Source organism: Fomitiporia mediterranea (assembly GCF_000271605.1).
Source record: "Fomitiporia mediterranea MF3/22 unplaced genomic scaffold FOMMEscaffold_2, whole genome shotgun sequence".
NCBI classification, from domain to species: Eukaryota; Fungi; Basidiomycota; class Agaricomycetes; order Hymenochaetales; family Hymenochaetaceae; genus Fomitiporia; species Fomitiporia mediterranea.
This window is the reverse complement of record NW_006760387.1, coordinates 2,334,796-2,350,042: the sequence shown is the minus strand read 5'-3', so window position 1 is coordinate 2,350,042 and position 15,247 is coordinate 2,334,796. Positions and strand designations below refer to the sequence as shown.

The window sequence follows — 15,247 nt, the reverse complement described above, 5'->3', positions numbered from 1 at the left end:
GAATATCCCCTATCTTATCTGCTTCTCATCCCGTGACTTCCGACAACTCCTCCAGCCAGCCAAGGTCCAACTCGCTCTTCAGTACATTCAGATTCATTCACCTCATCCTCCTACGCCTATCTAAAAGGAAGAAAAAAATGACCACAGAACATCCAGAAGACACAGCGTCCAAACCAGAAGGCCTCTTGACACGTTCCTGGCATGCCATCCTTTCCCCTTTCTCGTCCGCTGCTCTCCGTCAACTCCCCAACACTTCCCAGCGTAAACGCGATCGCGAGACCCGAACGGATAGGATACCAGAGGGCGAGGGAGACGTCGTCGTCCATGACTTTAACAACAACAACAACAATGCGGATACCAGAGGGAACGTTGAATATGGTGCAGTAAGTGCCAACGAAGACGGTACGGATGGTGGGAATCGTGCAGGTGCAGGGCCTGCAAGTGCCGTGCCGCTTTCTGTGCGCGTACCGAAGAAGATACCAACGCCGATTAAGGTGGAGGGTAAAGTCTGGTTTGCTAACGAGCGTAGTACGTCTTGTTTTCTATGCACTTGTACTTTACTCTATTTCTTATCCAATTTTTACGATTGGGCATACAGCATGGATAGCATACGTGAACGTCGGCGTCCTCGTCGGCACACTCGCACTCGCACTTTTTAACGCCTCAGAAGATGCCATCGCGCGTAACTTTGCGTACATCTACGCACTCATCAGTGTTGGCGTACTCGTGAGTTCTCTCCCTCTTTCTTCAACAGAGACCATTTGTTGAAGTCTGGAAATTGAAAAGGTATATGGATGGGTCGTTTACCAGAAACGTATAACGATGATCCGGAAACGGGATCCAGGGCATTTCGGTTTGTATTTTCCTCTACTCTTTCTTCGTAGATGGTTTCTTGAGCGAATTTCCTGAACTTCCTATACTTGTTCTCCGAAAATAGACCAGATTGCCGGACCCGTCATCATAGCGACCTTCCTCTTCTTCGCTGTCCTGGCCAACTTCATCATTCGACGTAAGTCCGCCCTTCCCTCTTTCTTCTCCCGTTCCCCTTGCCCATATCTCCCATATCTCTCGTTAATCATTAAATCAATCTAATCGTTCTCCCTCTTTGGCTTGCCGGATTGCCCGTCGTGCGTTTTCCATACGTGACGATGATTCTGATGTCAAACATAATAACATACCAGTCCGAGAAGTGTAAGCCCAATATACCTTTTTGCTTTATCCGTTTTAGTATACTGAGATCAGCTCGCATTTTCTTCTGAACCCATAGACGAAGACGAGGCGCCCCACTTCCGAGGGATTAATGAGACGACACGATGAACACGCATTGTGTAACCAATTTGTCTCCTTTTTTTTGTTTAATTACCTATTCTTGCTTGTGTTCCCTGTTTTCTTAGCTTTACATCTTTATGCATCCGGATTTAGTTTTGCCATATATCATATTATATGCCACCAATGCCAGCATTCACGTTTTCCCTTATTTTCTCTGTTCCCCCACTAACAAACACCATTTCAACTTACATTTTTTTCTCATTTAACTCAAAAACATCGTTATCACAGTTTGTACACGGGTTTGTTTTCATGTCTTTACGAAGTCAGGAAAGAAATGCAACATTCAATTCTGTACTGTACACAAGGAATAAGGCAACAAACAGTTTCTTTTACTTGACCAAAAAGAAATAATGGTAATATAAGAGAAAGTTTGTTTCGAACTTGAACTGAATAGTTTTCAGTTATATAAATCAGTACCACGTTTTGATCCAGTATCGCTGTCAGTACTCAGACTACATACTAATAGTTAGTAGTCTCCTCACCGCACCGAAACAAACCCGTGTCACATAATCCACTTTACTAGTATTCAATTTGGTTGACATTATTAATATTATCGAACAAAAAACCAACAAAGGCAAAGAACAAGAAAAAAGAAAGAGAAAGAGGAGGTATATGCCATATCATTTCATATCATTTCATTCATTCCGTTCATCCATCATCGTATCGTAAAACTAAGTAAAGAGAAAGAAAAAAAGAAAAGAACAAGCTGATAAGTGGTAGAAGTGATAGAAAGGCATCAAAAAAAAAAAAAAAAAAAAGAGACGCCAAAGAGGAAGAGGAGGTTCTACAAGCTTGAAAAAAACTCATTTCTCTACTCAAAACCAATTTCGCAGTCTTTCATTCTTATTCTTATTCTTATTCTTCATCAGGTATCTCCCCAAGCGACAAACTCTTCATGGGAGGTTTGACAGCTAACATGTCTAACACGTTGTCGAATTCCGTTTCCGGCACCACCGTTCCCGTTCCTCCAATTCCTCCGTTAAGGGTATGTTTGTGAGTGAGTGAGGTAGGTGTGGGTGTAGCAGCACCGCCGTTCGCGAACGCATCCTCGGTATTATTATTGTTGACCTCGAGTTCGACTTCGGTCTCGGGTTGGGAGGAGGTGGTGGGAACGGATATTTCGACTGCAGGTGTGTTTTCTGGCTCTGACTCTGCATGAGCTGGTGATTCTGTTCCTGCTTCCGCTTCTGCTACTGAGCCTTGCTTCGGTTCTTCAACCTCTGACTCAACGTGCTCATGTTCCTCAGCACCCGCACCCTCTTCAATAACGGAAGAAACCCCAGTCTCAACCTCTTCATTCACCACTGCATCAAACGACACGCCCTCCACTTCCCCCTCTTCCTCTCGGGGTTTCAAAGAGACGATCCGCGCACTATCCAACAACTCCAACTTCTTCTCATTGTCCTCGTCATCAGACGCAAACGCGTCGTCGTAGCTCTCGATATCGGAGGGTATCTCTCGTTCTCTTTCTAAGCGTTTCTTTTCGTCTTCGTCTTCCTCGGTTTCGTGTTCTGACTGCGATTGTGATTGTGAGAGGTGAGACGGTGTCCCTTCCGATAAGACATTCTCGTTCTCGGAAGTCGTAGAGATAGAATGAACAGAATGATCGAGTGAAATCGACTCGTCTCCGCTCGTCACCGCAGCTACAGCCTTCCCCAAATCCCCAGCAGTAGTTTCAGCTACGGCGCTCTTCCCTCTTTTCACTCCCTCCTCCTTTCCTTTCTTCTCCCTCTCCGTCTTCATCCTCGCAGGCGCCAACCCAACACGAGGCTTCACACCCCCACTCCCACCTCTCGTCGTCGCACCAGCAGCAGTCGTAGGTGCACCACCCCTCTTCACAGCAGTACTCGCACGCGGCGGACTAACAGGCGTCTCCCTAACCTTCGACTTACTCGCCGCAGTAGGCTTCATCAACCTCTCCAACGAACCACTCGGTACACTCGCCTTCTGTACCGGTACTGGTGGGTGTGCATCTGCATTGCGGGCTTTGGCGAGTGAGGCTTTTGTTGGGGCGTATAGACCTGATGAAGGTGTTTTTGGTCTTGTTGGGTTGTGAGGTGGAGGTGGAGGTGGGTGAGCGGTGGGAGTCTTTGCGCGAGAAGCGGGGGATGCTGTTGGTGTCTTTGCTCGAGTAGATTTAGAGAGAGAGCCTGAGGTGGAGGCGCGAGGCGCTGTAGGCGTTTTTGCGCGTGCAGAGGTAGTTGAGGTAGGCGGGCTCTTTGCACCAAGCCGTAAAGCACCACCAGAACCTGTTGAAGTTCCCGTCCGTTGAGCAGAAAGCGGCTTCGCAGAAGGTGTTGAAGAAGGTTTGTTTGGTGTTGAAGTTGGTGACTTGACAGTAGAAGGTCTGCCAGCTACACTACTTCGCGCCGTAGTAGTACGCGAAGCCGAGTTATTTGGAGATGTAGTATTAGTACTCGCAGGCGTACTCTTGCTCGTCGTTATCTTGCCTGTAGCCGTAGCGCGTGCAGGCGTCGTCTGCACGTCCTTCGCCTTGTTAGACTCCACCTCAACTACCGAGTTGTCTTGCGTATTTGAGTTCGACGTAGCCTCCGGAGCAGACTTTGCGATACTCTCCACCGACGCAGATAACGACGACGGTACCTCATCCTGCTGCTTCTCCGATGCCGCTGACGATGGTGGTGGTGGTGGGGACCCTACGCTAGAAGCACCAATACCTCCCGTACTAACCAGCCCACTCCTCTCCAGCTTGCTCACAGCAGCAGCTGTGAACTCGCTCTCCTTCTCCTTGTCTTTATCACCAGTAGTCGTAGTCCCAGTCGTAGTCGTAGGAAAAGGTGACTTAGGCGGCCACTCCCTCTTCTCCTTCACCTCAATCTGCGCAGCATCACCCGTATTGGTGCTAATCGCACTTGTCGAGCGGGAAGGTGATGGTGAGCCCGTCGGGGAGGCAGACGCACCGACAGAGGATTGACGTTTGTTAGCGCGTTGTTCGAATCGCCCGATGAGGTTGGCAACGCTTGGACGGGGACGTTCGTCTGGGAGGCCTCTGATAGACATCGTCGTCCGTCACTCCACGTCTACGAATGCTCTCTTCGAAGAAGAGTGAGAGAAAGAGAGAGAAGAAACGTAAGGCTGTGAGGAAGGGAGTGTGAGAGATGGTTGTCAGCAGGAGAGTAGTTGCTAACTACAACCTACTAACCAGATCTATTTGTGTGTAATTATGTGAGTGAGTAAAGTGTGCAATATTTCCTGAAATAAGAATAAGACCATCAAACAAAATAATTGCACGACGCCAACGCGACTGACTTCGGCACATCCCGTCATCCCATGTCCTCCTCAAAAACAAACATCATCCAGCTGCCCTCGGGTACAAAACTCGAATACATCTACTCATCTCCTCCACCTCCACCTCCAACTCCAAATACAAATACAAATACGGATGAAAATGCAAAGGAAGTCACACGAACGAACAAACTCGCAATCCTCCTCCACCCCTGGTCCTGGCTAGGCGGTACCATGCACGACCCGTACGTCTCTTCATCCCCCCACTCAAACAAACGAAAAATTATCTCCATTCAACTAAACTAACTACCGAAATCAACTCCATCGAGTGTCCTCCAGCTCCTCCTAACTCCCTTCCTCCAATCCCACAACTTCCACACTCTCGCATACAACAGCCGAAGCGTCCGCCATTCATCCGGCTTCGCTTCCCTAACCGGTTCTTCTGAAATCCGGGACTTGCATGAATTCGTTCAGTGGGCTGTGAATGAATGTGTAGCTGATGTTGGGTGTTTGTTACTCGTCGTACGTCTCCCTTTCCTCTTCTCTTCTCTTCAAGCCCAAAATTCAAATACAAGTTAATTTGATGTAATATTAATATTTGTTTGATGTAGGGCTACTCATACGGAAGCCTTATAACCTCAAATCACCCCCCTCTAGACCACCACCCTCCTTCTCTTCCTTCCTCTGCACCAAATTCAATTAAAACACACCACATCCTCCTCTCCTACCCCCTCTCCCCCCTCCCCTACCTCACACTCTTCCACAGCAAAACCTACACCTCCGCTCTCCACTCTCTCGTCCGTTCCCCCTCCTCCCGCGTCCTCGTTGTCTATGGAGACGCTGACGAGTTCACTAGTGCTGCTAAGTATGGAGTTTGGGCGGGGGAGTTGGTTAAGTTAGGGAAGGAGAAGGTAAATTCGCAGGATGTGAGTGTTGGAGGGGAGGAGGAAGGTGGAGAGGACACTGAAAGAGTGAAGGTAGCCTGTATTCCAGGCGGTTCGCATTTCTGGGCTGCTCAGAGTCGGAGCAAGGCACAAGAGATGCTCGACGCTATCGAACAATGGTTAAACGAGCAACAGTTATAGCATAGCTCGTTCAGTCTCGAATAAAGACATAACATGACATTCACACATCTTTTTTATTTGCTTGAAATACACTTGACATTTGTCATTCGTATATGTAGTGTTACAAACATATTGGTACTATATACAAAAAAAGGCTTGAACTTATACAATTACAAAAGTAAGAACAGTTCGTTAGGTGTACAGTTCGTCAGATGGTCGCTCAAGCAGACAACTTCGTCTTGAGCGCAGTAATCGATGGTGAGAAAAAGTACGCCCCTCCCTTCGACACAACAAACTCGATCGGCAACGTTGTGTTCGCAGACTGGTTGTCAATCTGCAAACCAGCAGTTTCGCGAGCTTGACCGTTCTTCTGGCCGACTGAAAACAGTCACGTCATGCACGTCAGTACGCGACTATCGGAAGAAAAGGGAGAATGAAGACGTACTGATCGGGTCAAACCCAGGCGTGACGGGCTTCTGTGGTGGGAAACCAGTGGCGTTCGCCCATGCTAAAGGACGACGAATCGATCGGTTAACGTATGCAACCATTGAAATGGGTTGTATCACTTACATTCCTGAACGAATTCAAAGCCGTTCGCGAGGTTGCTCTGGTAGCAAACGAAAGCAAGTCCACGGTCGACCTTCGTCTTGTTCGAGTGTGCCTCCTCAGGCGTCACTTCAGGTCCATAGGTAATGCTCTGGCGGACGATCATGTGAGGCTTCAATGCACCATCACCGAACGGCTGGATAAGACTATACAGTGGCCATAACATGAGCACCTAACATAACTCATGACAGAAGATAAATGACAAACAACTCACTCATTGCGAGGGTTCGTCTTCCGGATGTGCGCAGCAAACGGACACTTGGTCTGGTCCGAGAAGCTGTCCTTGAAATCAAAGTTATTGTTCCTCTGCTTGTCCTCAGCGAGCTTCGGGTCATCCGCAGTCGGCGCAAGTTCGATGGGCGCGCCGCTCTTCCAACGACCGAACAACCTAGCACCGAGCAACTCGCTTCCCTTGTCACGCGGAAGACCTGGCACATTGACAGGGTTGTCCGTGAGGAACTTGTTGAACTCCGGTACAAGCTGCTGCAGTTGACGATATCTACAGATTGATCGTCTCAGTATTGATCAAGATTCCAGGGACCGAAACGCTGTATTAAATTAGACTCACACAAGGAAAGATCCGTTCTTTGCCCACGCAGGTCGGTTCTGGACCGTATCGCCATTGGTACCACAAACAAGGACGCCAGGGTCTACGACGATCTGACCAGGGAGGTGACCAGTCAATGCATCAATAGCAGGGAAGGAGATCCCGTCTTTGAAACCCTATACGGTGAATACGCCCCTGTCAGTATGCAAAAATAAATGAACTTCTAACGACACTAACGAAGTGTTCGTGACCCTTCTCCTTGTTAGGTCGGACATGTCCGTTGACCTTGAAGACTTCTTTGATAGATTTGCCGAAGGTATGTTCAACCTTGTTAACGCCCTCGTCGACGGAGATCTTGGAGTCACCAGCGACCTGTGCGAAGAATAAAAGTTCAACTCAATGAATGGCTTGCAAGTATCCAACAAAGATTACGTACCAAAACAACACCATCGATTTCATTCTTGAACGCATCGATCCATTCGGGAACGAATGATCCGTTTTCGGTCTTGCCAGTATCACCAAGGTTCTGCGCATGCGCTAATTGACCTTGGTTGAACGCATCATCGCCGAGAGACTCGGTGATGCCGAGCTATAATCCAGCGCACATAGCATTAGTCAGTAACACGCCCTTTAACGCCGATGTAAAGGCACAATACCTTCTTTAAGCCAGCAACGGAGAACGCAATGTTGATGGCAGCAACCTTGATCAAGTCGGTCTTGCCCTGCTGCTTGTGGTTGGTAATGTCGGTGCGGATCTTCTTGACTTGTGCGGTCGTAGTGATGGCTGGGATGAGCTCCTTGAGATCCTTCTTGAAAGCAGCCGCATCCTGGATGTTGAAGAAGATGAAGTCCTCAGCACGCTTCGGGATACCAAGACTGTAAGACAAAAACAATGAGCGACAGCATGATAATTGATTCGTCCGGCATAACACGCACACGACGTCGGCTGTAGCAATGACACGTTAGTGGAATGCCACAAAGATATCAAATGTTCACCGCTCACCTTGAAGGTCATTAAGATCCTGAGGAGTCGGCCAAGTGGGAGTAGCCATGTTGATGAGCGTCAGTTAGTGATAAGAAATGAGACTTTGGTTATTCGTGGTCGAAAAGCTATTAGACTCGGGCGTCTTACGCTCTTGGAGTTGAATACCAGGCTCTTTTTATACCCTTCAAACGGGCGCTGCAGGCACAGCAAGATGACTGCGGCTCACGAGATCCATAGCATCAGTTGTATCAGGAGAGAACCTCGTTGAATCATGCTCCCAAATAGGTCCTCTTCTGTCTTTCCGGAGTCACCATAGTTGCGCGGGCGATGTCCTTCTCCGAAGTATCGCAGAACACTTCGTCAAGGATACGAAATGTCACAGCTCACGCACAATGAGGCCATAAATGCGAGCTCTCTAAGTGTCGATAGTCCTACTAAAGGTCGGCGATCCGACATCAGCGAGATGCTCGGTCATTCACTCAATAGCCAACCAGTCAGATGCGTTGGATTTTGAACGACTATCAAACATTGCCCCGCATCGATCAATCCAGGCTAGAAGGCCAAGAACGAAGAGAGCTTTGGCACGTAAAGTAGCAGGCACAGGGTGGTGATTTTTAAATTCAGCGCTGAATGTCAGGTCCGATGCTTCCGCCCGCTATGGATAGAGAGACTAGGCCTCCTGTAGAGCATTATACCAAAGCCACATCCCCGCATTGGCTACGGACAGCAGATGTGGGATCGGGATGTTTACTCGACTTGCCAAATCCTGAATCCCGAACCGCCAGAGGATCAAGTAATCATTCTGATGATCACAAGAAAGTACCGACTGAGTCGACGCCGATATTACCGGTTATGCCTGAAAGACTCCGGTTTAATGCTTCTAGCCAAGCTCCGCGTCATCCCCTTGAATAATGAGCGGCGGATGACCTGAAACAGGAGTATTCACCACTTGTGAACACGGGATCGATCCCAGACGGTAGTCGGGTTTGGCAATTTATCACAACTCGGAAATACATCAGATTGTGCGCCATAGAATAAATACGCTCGTTCAGCAGGCCTCTATTTCCAGAGGACCAGCCTTCGATCTGTAAGAACTTCCTTCGATCTACAGTTGACGTGTGGCGCCGATAGAGGCGGATGAGGAGACAGTTTGGCTTGAGATTTACTTCCGTAAAATTATCTTTGCCATATGATGACTCCGCGGGACAAGCATTATCAGGGCAAATACATTGCTGGATACGTACTTGAAGAGGAGTAAAATCACCATTAATGCAAATGGAAGCCCCATTCGAATGACGTTAAACTGTCAAATCGTGCATTATGATACATAAATCGCGTGAGAATATGCAGTGCCGGTGGTGTAGGTAACGAAACGAGCATAGCACGAGTGCGTCGTGGCGAGTCACTGTCTAGAAGGACGAGTGTGATGAGGGTGGATATCGGCGCCTCAGTAAGCCCGTTTGAGGAACAATTATCCAGGGTCCAAACTCGTCCATGAGGCACTGTCTCATCAAGATTGTACAAACATTAGAATCAGTTGACTAAACGGAGCGAAGTACGACCCACATAAATGTATGTAACCAAATCGCAGGTACTCTCAAATTCGGCGTACACAACGGTCTGACGAAGCCGATATCGCTACATTCAAGTCAACCATCGTCGTCTCCGAAGGATAACAATGCGCCAGATTTCGTCTTCTTCGCCTTTGAACCTTGCTTCACTTTCTTGTGAGTCTTCTGTTTTTCCAAAACGTCGTCCGGACCATCACCAATGACCTTGCGCTTCTTTGCATAGCTTTTCGCATTCGAAGCTCCGGTTGATGAAAACGATAAAGATGACTTTGCATTAGATTCTTTACCGCATTGTTTCTGCTTGTCCGCAGACGTGCCACTAGTCTTTTCTAGTTCATCCTCGTCTTTCCTGTCTGTTGAACCATCCGGAAGAGGTGCTAGTCCTTGGGCTGCGAAAGTAGAATGGGTGAGCGGATGGGACGACGTTGTCGCCTCTTCCGCCTTCTGTGACACAAAGAATTACACATACCCTTTCTTCGCTCATTCTCCGCTTCACGAGCAGTCAAATGCTTGCCTTCCCGCAAAACGACCACCTGGGGTTTCTCATCATCGTCTTCTTCATCTGCACTGCCGGGTTCATCGGCTGGACGCTCTGGGGGTGTCGGTCTCCGAGGAATGGGTGGTCGCCCCGAAGCAGCTTGCCACTCGTCAAAGTCTTCATCTTCGTCATTAGACACACCAGCTACTTTGTTCTTTAGCCGCTGTAAGAAGGCAGGGGTGTCCTGATTGAACGTCAGACGCGACGAGAGTTGGTAACGACTGGGTTCCTTTGGTGGCATCGTGAGGGATGAGTGCAAGTGGCATGCGCCGAGTCGTATCTAATCCTCAGGCGTATATTCATGCCATTTCAGTATTTGTGTGAACATGTATGATGTGGTAATCTCAGGATGATACGGTGGTGTTACATTCTCAAACTGTGTCCGATATTATTGGAACCTTTGAGTGCTTTCTGCCTAATCACCGCAATACTTTATTACACTAGTTACGATAAATAAAAAACTGTACGAGAAAGTCAGACCCTGTAAAATACAGGACAATCAGTATGAAGTGGCAAATAAAATATGAGAAGGCAACATGGCGGAGCGGATCAGACATCCAAGGAAGATGATGGCCCTCATCGCGCCGACCGCCCACCAACATGTCATCGCACCCCGGAGGGTGGCCCACCTCAGCTGACTGTTTTGGGTTCGCAGTAGCACGAGGGAGGAAAACAACATGCGGTCTGGGGGAGTACTCCAAAAGAGGGCGCTAGAGAGGAAACTGCGAATAAACGGTTCGTTTTTCATCCTGCAAAGTTGTGTAGGAAGTGAGAACAAGGAAAATTACACTCACACGATCGGAAAATGGTGGAAACTTCGAAGTCTAAGAGAAAGATTCGTCAGCTGGTTTCACAGATGAAAATGCACTTTGGCAGGAGAATCAGACGAAATGGCACTGGCAAGTGCACTGTGCGCCCCGTAGGACGCGCGATCGTTGCGAACGAACACACTCTATTCCTCGGCATGGTCGTGTAGGACGGGGAAGAGAATAAAGTCATCATGAAGAGAGACTACGGGAACTGCCACTCACCACCATGAAAGTTCAGGACGAAGAGCGATTAAGCAAAGGGGCAAATTTTTATCGTCTTCTAAGAGCACGTGATGCGTGAGAGCGAGTGACTAATTTCAAGATGGGAGCCATGCCACACAACTCTGCCGCGGCAGTTTGAAGGTCTACCACCACCATGTCGGAGACGCTCGTCCAGCGACCAACTCCTGTCCACAACATTATGCCGGGAGAAGTCATCAACGTGGATGATCTCGCATATCCAACCGGTCGCACTGTCGATGATGATGACGTTCAGTTGATATCGCATGCTCCTGCACGGCGCTCTCAGGAGCCAATTGTGATCGAGGACAGTGACGACGACGTCGAAATTGTTGCAGGGCCCTCTCATCCGCAGCCTCACAATGCACGTTCTGAGAGACCTGAACGTGAGTCATTCCCGTCTCTTACTGGGAAGTAAGCTAACATACAGAATTTGCAATAGCAATTCGTCGCCGTGTGCTCTTCTCACCTTCTCCTCCACCGCAGGATTTAAATATTCCACCAGTGCCTCCTTTGCCACCCAATATTCGTTTCGCTAGACCGGCTCGCTGGCGAGGCCCTCCTGACTTTGCTGGTGTGATTCGGCCGTTCGATCAACCCTTCGCATTTGAAGAAGGCTTGCGAGCCCCGCCCCGATTACCTCCCATACGTAATTTGCCGCAACAGGTGGAACCCGTTGCAGGCGGCGCAAATGCTGCGCGTCGTCCTAACATGGGTTTAGGAGGTGCTTTATTTGCTTATAATCGCCGCAATCGATTTGAACCTGCTTATCCTCCAGCCCCACCGGCTCGAGCTGAAGAAAATGTTGCGGGTTGGCGCAATATTTTCAGTAATTTCGGTGTAGGAGCCTATCGCATGCTCTTTCAACGAGCCGCCGATACTCCTGATCCGCCTGATGACTTCGGCAATGAGGAGGCAGCTATTCTAGCAGCACTTGCTTATGAAGCCGAAGACCTTTACCCACGAGCTAGGTCCCGGCAGTTTCGACCAGTCCCTAGACCCGCACCTGCTCGGGCCAACAAGGAAGAGCCCAGCTACAAATCAGAGTTTACACATCCTACCAAACCTGAATCAGGATTCTCTAACGATTTCTCGTCACAGGAGACGATCACAATCACCGATGGTCCAGGCCCCAGCTCTGTTTCCGCATCTGAAACGATTGTGTGTGCTCACTGCCTTGACCCGCTCGTCATAAATGTTATGGGCTCCGAGGAACAAGTGCGCAAACGCAAGCTTTTTGCACTTCGCTGTGGCCACATGTTTGATGGGAAGTGCATTAACGCGCTTATGAAACCACAGCCTGTCCCAGTCCCAGACGTGGGCCAAGGTACCGAAGCAGACGATTCAGCAACGGACAAAGGCAAAAGGAAGGAGACTGGTACATGGGACGGGGGATCAGAATGGTCTCAGCTGGGAACAGGCAGTAACGGTTGGCCTCCGAAGCACAATACCAAGGGAAAACAGCGAGCTGCCGATCCTGATGTCGAGACGTCACATGCATTAACTGTACCCACGAAGCGAAAGGGAACTCCACTCGAGTCTTCTTCGTCCACGTCAACAACATACACTCGCTCACGTCTGAGGCCACGAACTGGAGGCAGCAATGCCCTTGCCGCCGGACCGGCTGTTGCTAGTCCACTACATATCGTATCTTCCGCGAATGACATGGCTGAGGGTTCCCAGTCAGTTCCTGATGCATCCGAATCCAACACTCGCGGTCGCTCTCGCCGTGGCCGTCGTCGCGGGGGTGCGTCTGGGAAGGGAAAGGGTCGAGGAAAGGGGAAGGGTAAAGCTGCTGCTGCTCCAGTCATCGAGGCTGAATATTTGTGGACCTGTCCCGTCCAAGGATGCGGACGTGAGCACAAGAGCGTGCTTATTGCTGGTGAATGGCGTATGGATGAGGAACGCGGCGCCGTTGCATTATACGTCTAAGCATTGTTTTTTTGTATTGGTGTGTCATACTTTCGCATTTTCTAGGCCATTTTCTAACGATCACGTACATCAGTTTATCGGATTCACGTTATACAACCATCCGGCATCGCTTATCTATCAATCAACACCCACCATCCACTGTATCCTCAGGCATGTTTTGTTATCGCTACTGCTAAATATTTTCTGTTTGTCTCTCGCAGTCATCAATCCTCCTACCCACCCGTTTGCTGCTCTGGGCATGTACATAATAAAGATGTCTTGTCTCACCGTTTATCGGTCCGCGACGACCTCGCACCTCGCGCAGGTCGCCGAGATTTGGTGTGCCTCAATGCCGTGCGTCATTACGGTTTCAATTCATGAATTTCGGACTCGTCTGTATCAAGCTTCCTCAATTCAATCGGTCGGCTGGAATGAACCGGAACGGTGCCTCTTTCCAGATTTAGTCAACTCACTAAGGCTCATTGCAAGGTTCTGATCACAAATAATTTCTATGCTAAAGGTCTCTCAAGATACTATCATGATAGCACAGCAAGGATCAAAATAACGCGTAAATAACAGAAAAACACGATCTCGTGACCTGATTACTAACGTGTTTCCAAATTGTCTTACTTTTGAAATCATGAAATGTCTAAAACGCTTCTGTCATGTGACTTTATTGTATCAGGTTTTATACGCTCGGAGTCAAGTATTAGTGTCCTGTCTGCTGTTCTCTGTCAACAAGCATGGACGTTGCTCCTAGTGCCCAAAATAATGTGCTCCAAACCACTGGCAGAGCCTTGGACAATGTAGGTTTTAACAAGTTTTTAACAAGCATAGCAGGAGTGCCCCAAGTACTCTCTCTTATTGAGACATTGAGCAAGTATCTACCTTATATACTATATAGTGAAGTCTAATAATCCAAGACATTCCAAGTGTAGTAATTCTACATAAGGCAATTGGGGATTTCCTAATCCAGAGCACAATCTAATACTCCCCTTCAAGCATTAATTAAGAACTAAGACTGTATGCCTAATAGTTTGTTTAGATGCTTGATCTGTGGGACGTGGAGAGCCTTTGTAAGGATGTCTGCTAATTGGTTCTGTGATTGAACATAGTATACATTGATGTATTTGTTTTGAATGTAACATTGTACAAAGTCTTTTCATAAATCAAGATGTTTAGTACAAGCATTGTACATTATTTCATCAGACTTTACAGTCTTTATTACACCTTGATTATTGTAATAAATCATAATAGGTGCCAATTCAGTCTACAGTACTTCTTCAGCAAATTGTTTGAGCCAAATAGCTTCTTGAGTAGTATATGCTAGCACTTGCAACTCTGCTTCATAAACAGATAGTGGTACCAGGTTTTACTGTTTGCTTGACCAAGATATGGTTGATTTAGCTAATTGAAAGATGTAGCTGTTTATTACTTTATGTCCTTCTGTCATTTGTCTGTCTGCATCATAATAGCCTCATAGTTTTAAGGCATTTGTGCTTCCAAGTTGAAGCCAACAATTTGTTGTATATTTTAAATACACAAAGCAATGTTTCACTACTTTGTAGTGATACATTTAGGGCTTTTGTAAGTAGTGTACTAATTGCCCAGTAATATAGGATATGTCTGGCTGTGTACAGTCTGTAACATATCTTAACAATCCTACCATATTCATGTATAGCATTGTTTCATTATTACTTTTGTTTGTATTGTACATATTGTTTGTATTGTTAGATAGATCTATTCCAGGAGTAATAGGTGTTTGTAGTGCCTTTTCGTTTTCAAAGTGGTAACACTTGATTATACTTTCAATATAATGCTTTTACTGTAAGCTAATTGTTTGTTGTAGTCTATCTTGGCTTATTTCAATACTAAGTAACTAATGTATTTTGTTACTGTCAGTAAATGTAATGTGTTGTCTTAATGCATGTTTAAATACTGTTATTATAGTGATAGTTTTGCCAATAATTGTAATATTGTCAACATACATAAATGTTACAAGAATTGTTTTATTATTTTGTTTCTTGTAAAATACAGTGTGATTGTAATTAGCTTGTTCTAATCTGATCTTAAGTAGTAGTTTGGTAATCTTCTTGTACCATTGTCTACCTGCTTGTTTCAATCTGTATAATGCTTTATTTAAGTGTAACACCTGTCCAGGTTTAATATCTGTAAGTAGCCTGCCTGGCAGCAGTTTCACATAGATGAGTTTGTCCTCATTTAATTCTCTGTAAAGATATGTGGATTTTACATCTATCTGATGTATTTCATAGTTCTTAAATGCTGCTCAAGATAACAATAATTGTACTGTTGATAGTTTTGTTACTGGAGCAAATAAGTCATCAGAATAGAAGTCTATTCCATTCTTTTGAGCATATCCTTACACTACAAATTGTACTTT

At 47.0% G+C, this 15,247-nt stretch overlaps 6 protein-coding genes across 6 annotated transcripts; 3 read left to right on the top strand and 3 right to left on the bottom strand.

Annotated features, from left to right (window-relative positions):
* Positions 1 to 137: 137 nt before the first annotated feature.
* FOMMEDRAFT_102494 (uncharacterized protein) lies at positions 138 to 1,493 on the top strand (the record flags this gene model as incomplete). Its single annotated transcript, XM_007262846.1, has 7 exons — positions 138 to 378; positions 433 to 528; positions 599 to 726; positions 787 to 853; positions 938 to 1,009; positions 1,182 to 1,191; positions 1,268 to 1,493. The coding sequence occupies 7 exons, from the start codon at positions 138 to 140 to the stop codon at positions 1,299 to 1,301; spliced, it is 648 nt and encodes a 215-aa protein (XP_007262908.1). The 3' UTR covers positions 1,302 to 1,493.
* A 598-nt stretch (positions 1,494 to 2,091) lies between these two features.
* Positions 2,092 to 4,350, bottom strand: FOMMEDRAFT_165383 (uncharacterized protein; the record flags this gene model as incomplete). The annotated part of the gene is made up of 1 exon (XM_007262845.1): positions 2,092 to 4,350. The coding sequence occupies one exon, from the start codon at positions 4,348 to 4,350 to the stop codon at positions 2,185 to 2,187; it is 2,166 nt and encodes a 721-aa protein (XP_007262907.1). The 3' UTR covers positions 2,092 to 2,184.
* A 975-nt stretch (positions 4,351 to 5,325) lies between these two features.
* FmDyP1 (Dyp-type peroxidase) lies at positions 5,326 to 8,378 on the bottom strand. The gene is made up of 10 exons (XM_007262844.1): positions 7,796 to 8,378; positions 7,729 to 7,738; positions 7,449 to 7,668; positions 7,229 to 7,381; positions 7,030 to 7,164; positions 6,814 to 6,968; positions 6,460 to 6,744; positions 6,210 to 6,391; positions 6,085 to 6,147; positions 5,326 to 6,017 (listed from the first exon to the last, which is right to left on the bottom strand). The coding sequence occupies exons 1-10, from the start codon at positions 7,842 to 7,844 to the stop codon at positions 5,860 to 5,862; spliced, it is 1,410 nt and encodes a 469-aa protein (XP_007262906.1). The 5' UTR covers positions 7,845 to 8,378; the 3' UTR covers positions 5,326 to 5,859.
* Positions 8,379 to 9,043: 665 nt separating this feature from the next.
* On the bottom strand, positions 9,044 to 10,335 carry FOMMEDRAFT_165381 (uncharacterized protein). Its single transcript, XM_007262843.1, has 3 exons — positions 9,818 to 10,335; positions 9,344 to 9,737; positions 9,044 to 9,279 (listed from the first exon to the last, which is right to left on the bottom strand). The coding sequence occupies exons 1-2, from the start codon at positions 10,125 to 10,127 to the stop codon at positions 9,427 to 9,429; spliced, it is 621 nt and encodes a 206-aa protein (XP_007262905.1). The 5' UTR covers positions 10,128 to 10,335; the 3' UTR covers positions 9,044 to 9,279; positions 9,344 to 9,426.
* An 87-nt stretch (positions 10,336 to 10,422) lies between these two features.
* FOMMEDRAFT_165380 (uncharacterized protein) lies at positions 10,423 to 10,901 on the top strand (the record flags this gene model as incomplete). Its single annotated transcript, XM_007262842.1, has 3 exons — positions 10,423 to 10,488; positions 10,545 to 10,621; positions 10,763 to 10,901. 3 exons carry the CDS (start codon positions 10,423 to 10,425, stop codon positions 10,860 to 10,862), a joined length of 243 nt encoding a protein of 80 aa, XP_007262904.1. The 3' UTR covers positions 10,863 to 10,901.
* Positions 10,902 to 11,116: 215 nt separating this feature from the next.
* FOMMEDRAFT_131524 (uncharacterized protein) lies at positions 11,117 to 12,867 on the top strand (the record flags this gene model as incomplete). Its single annotated transcript, XM_007262841.1, has 2 exons — positions 11,117 to 11,321; positions 11,378 to 12,867. 2 exons carry the CDS (start codon positions 11,117 to 11,119, stop codon positions 12,865 to 12,867), a joined length of 1,695 nt encoding a protein of 564 aa, XP_007262903.1.
* Between the last annotated feature and the right edge of the window lie 2,380 nt (positions 12,868 to 15,247).

What these genes read in the sequence shown, in the direction of transcription:
- FOMMEDRAFT_165381 (XM_007262843.1), bottom strand. Translation starts at nt 10,127, where the DNA reads ATGCCACCAAAGGAACCCAGTCGTTACCAACTCTCGTCGCGTCTGACG. An exon ending in GGAGAATGAGCGAAGAAAGG is followed by an intron (nt 9,738 to 9,817) that starts GTATGTGTAATT and finishes CTACTTTCGCAG; the next exon opens with CCCAAGGACTAGCACCTCTT.
- FmDyP1 (XM_007262844.1), bottom strand. Translation starts at nt 7,844, where the DNA reads ATGGCTACTCCCACTTGGCCGACTCCTCAGGATCTTAATGACCTTCAA. An exon ending in CCGTTGCTGGCTTAAAGAAG is followed by an intron (nt 7,382 to 7,448) that starts GTATTGTGCCTT and finishes GCTGGATTATAG; the next exon opens with CTCGGCATCACCGAGTCTCT. An exon ending in AGAAGGGTCACGAACACTTC is followed by an intron (nt 6,969 to 7,029) that starts GTTAGTGTCGTT and finishes TTCACCGTATAG; the next exon opens with GGTTTCAAAGACGGGATCTC.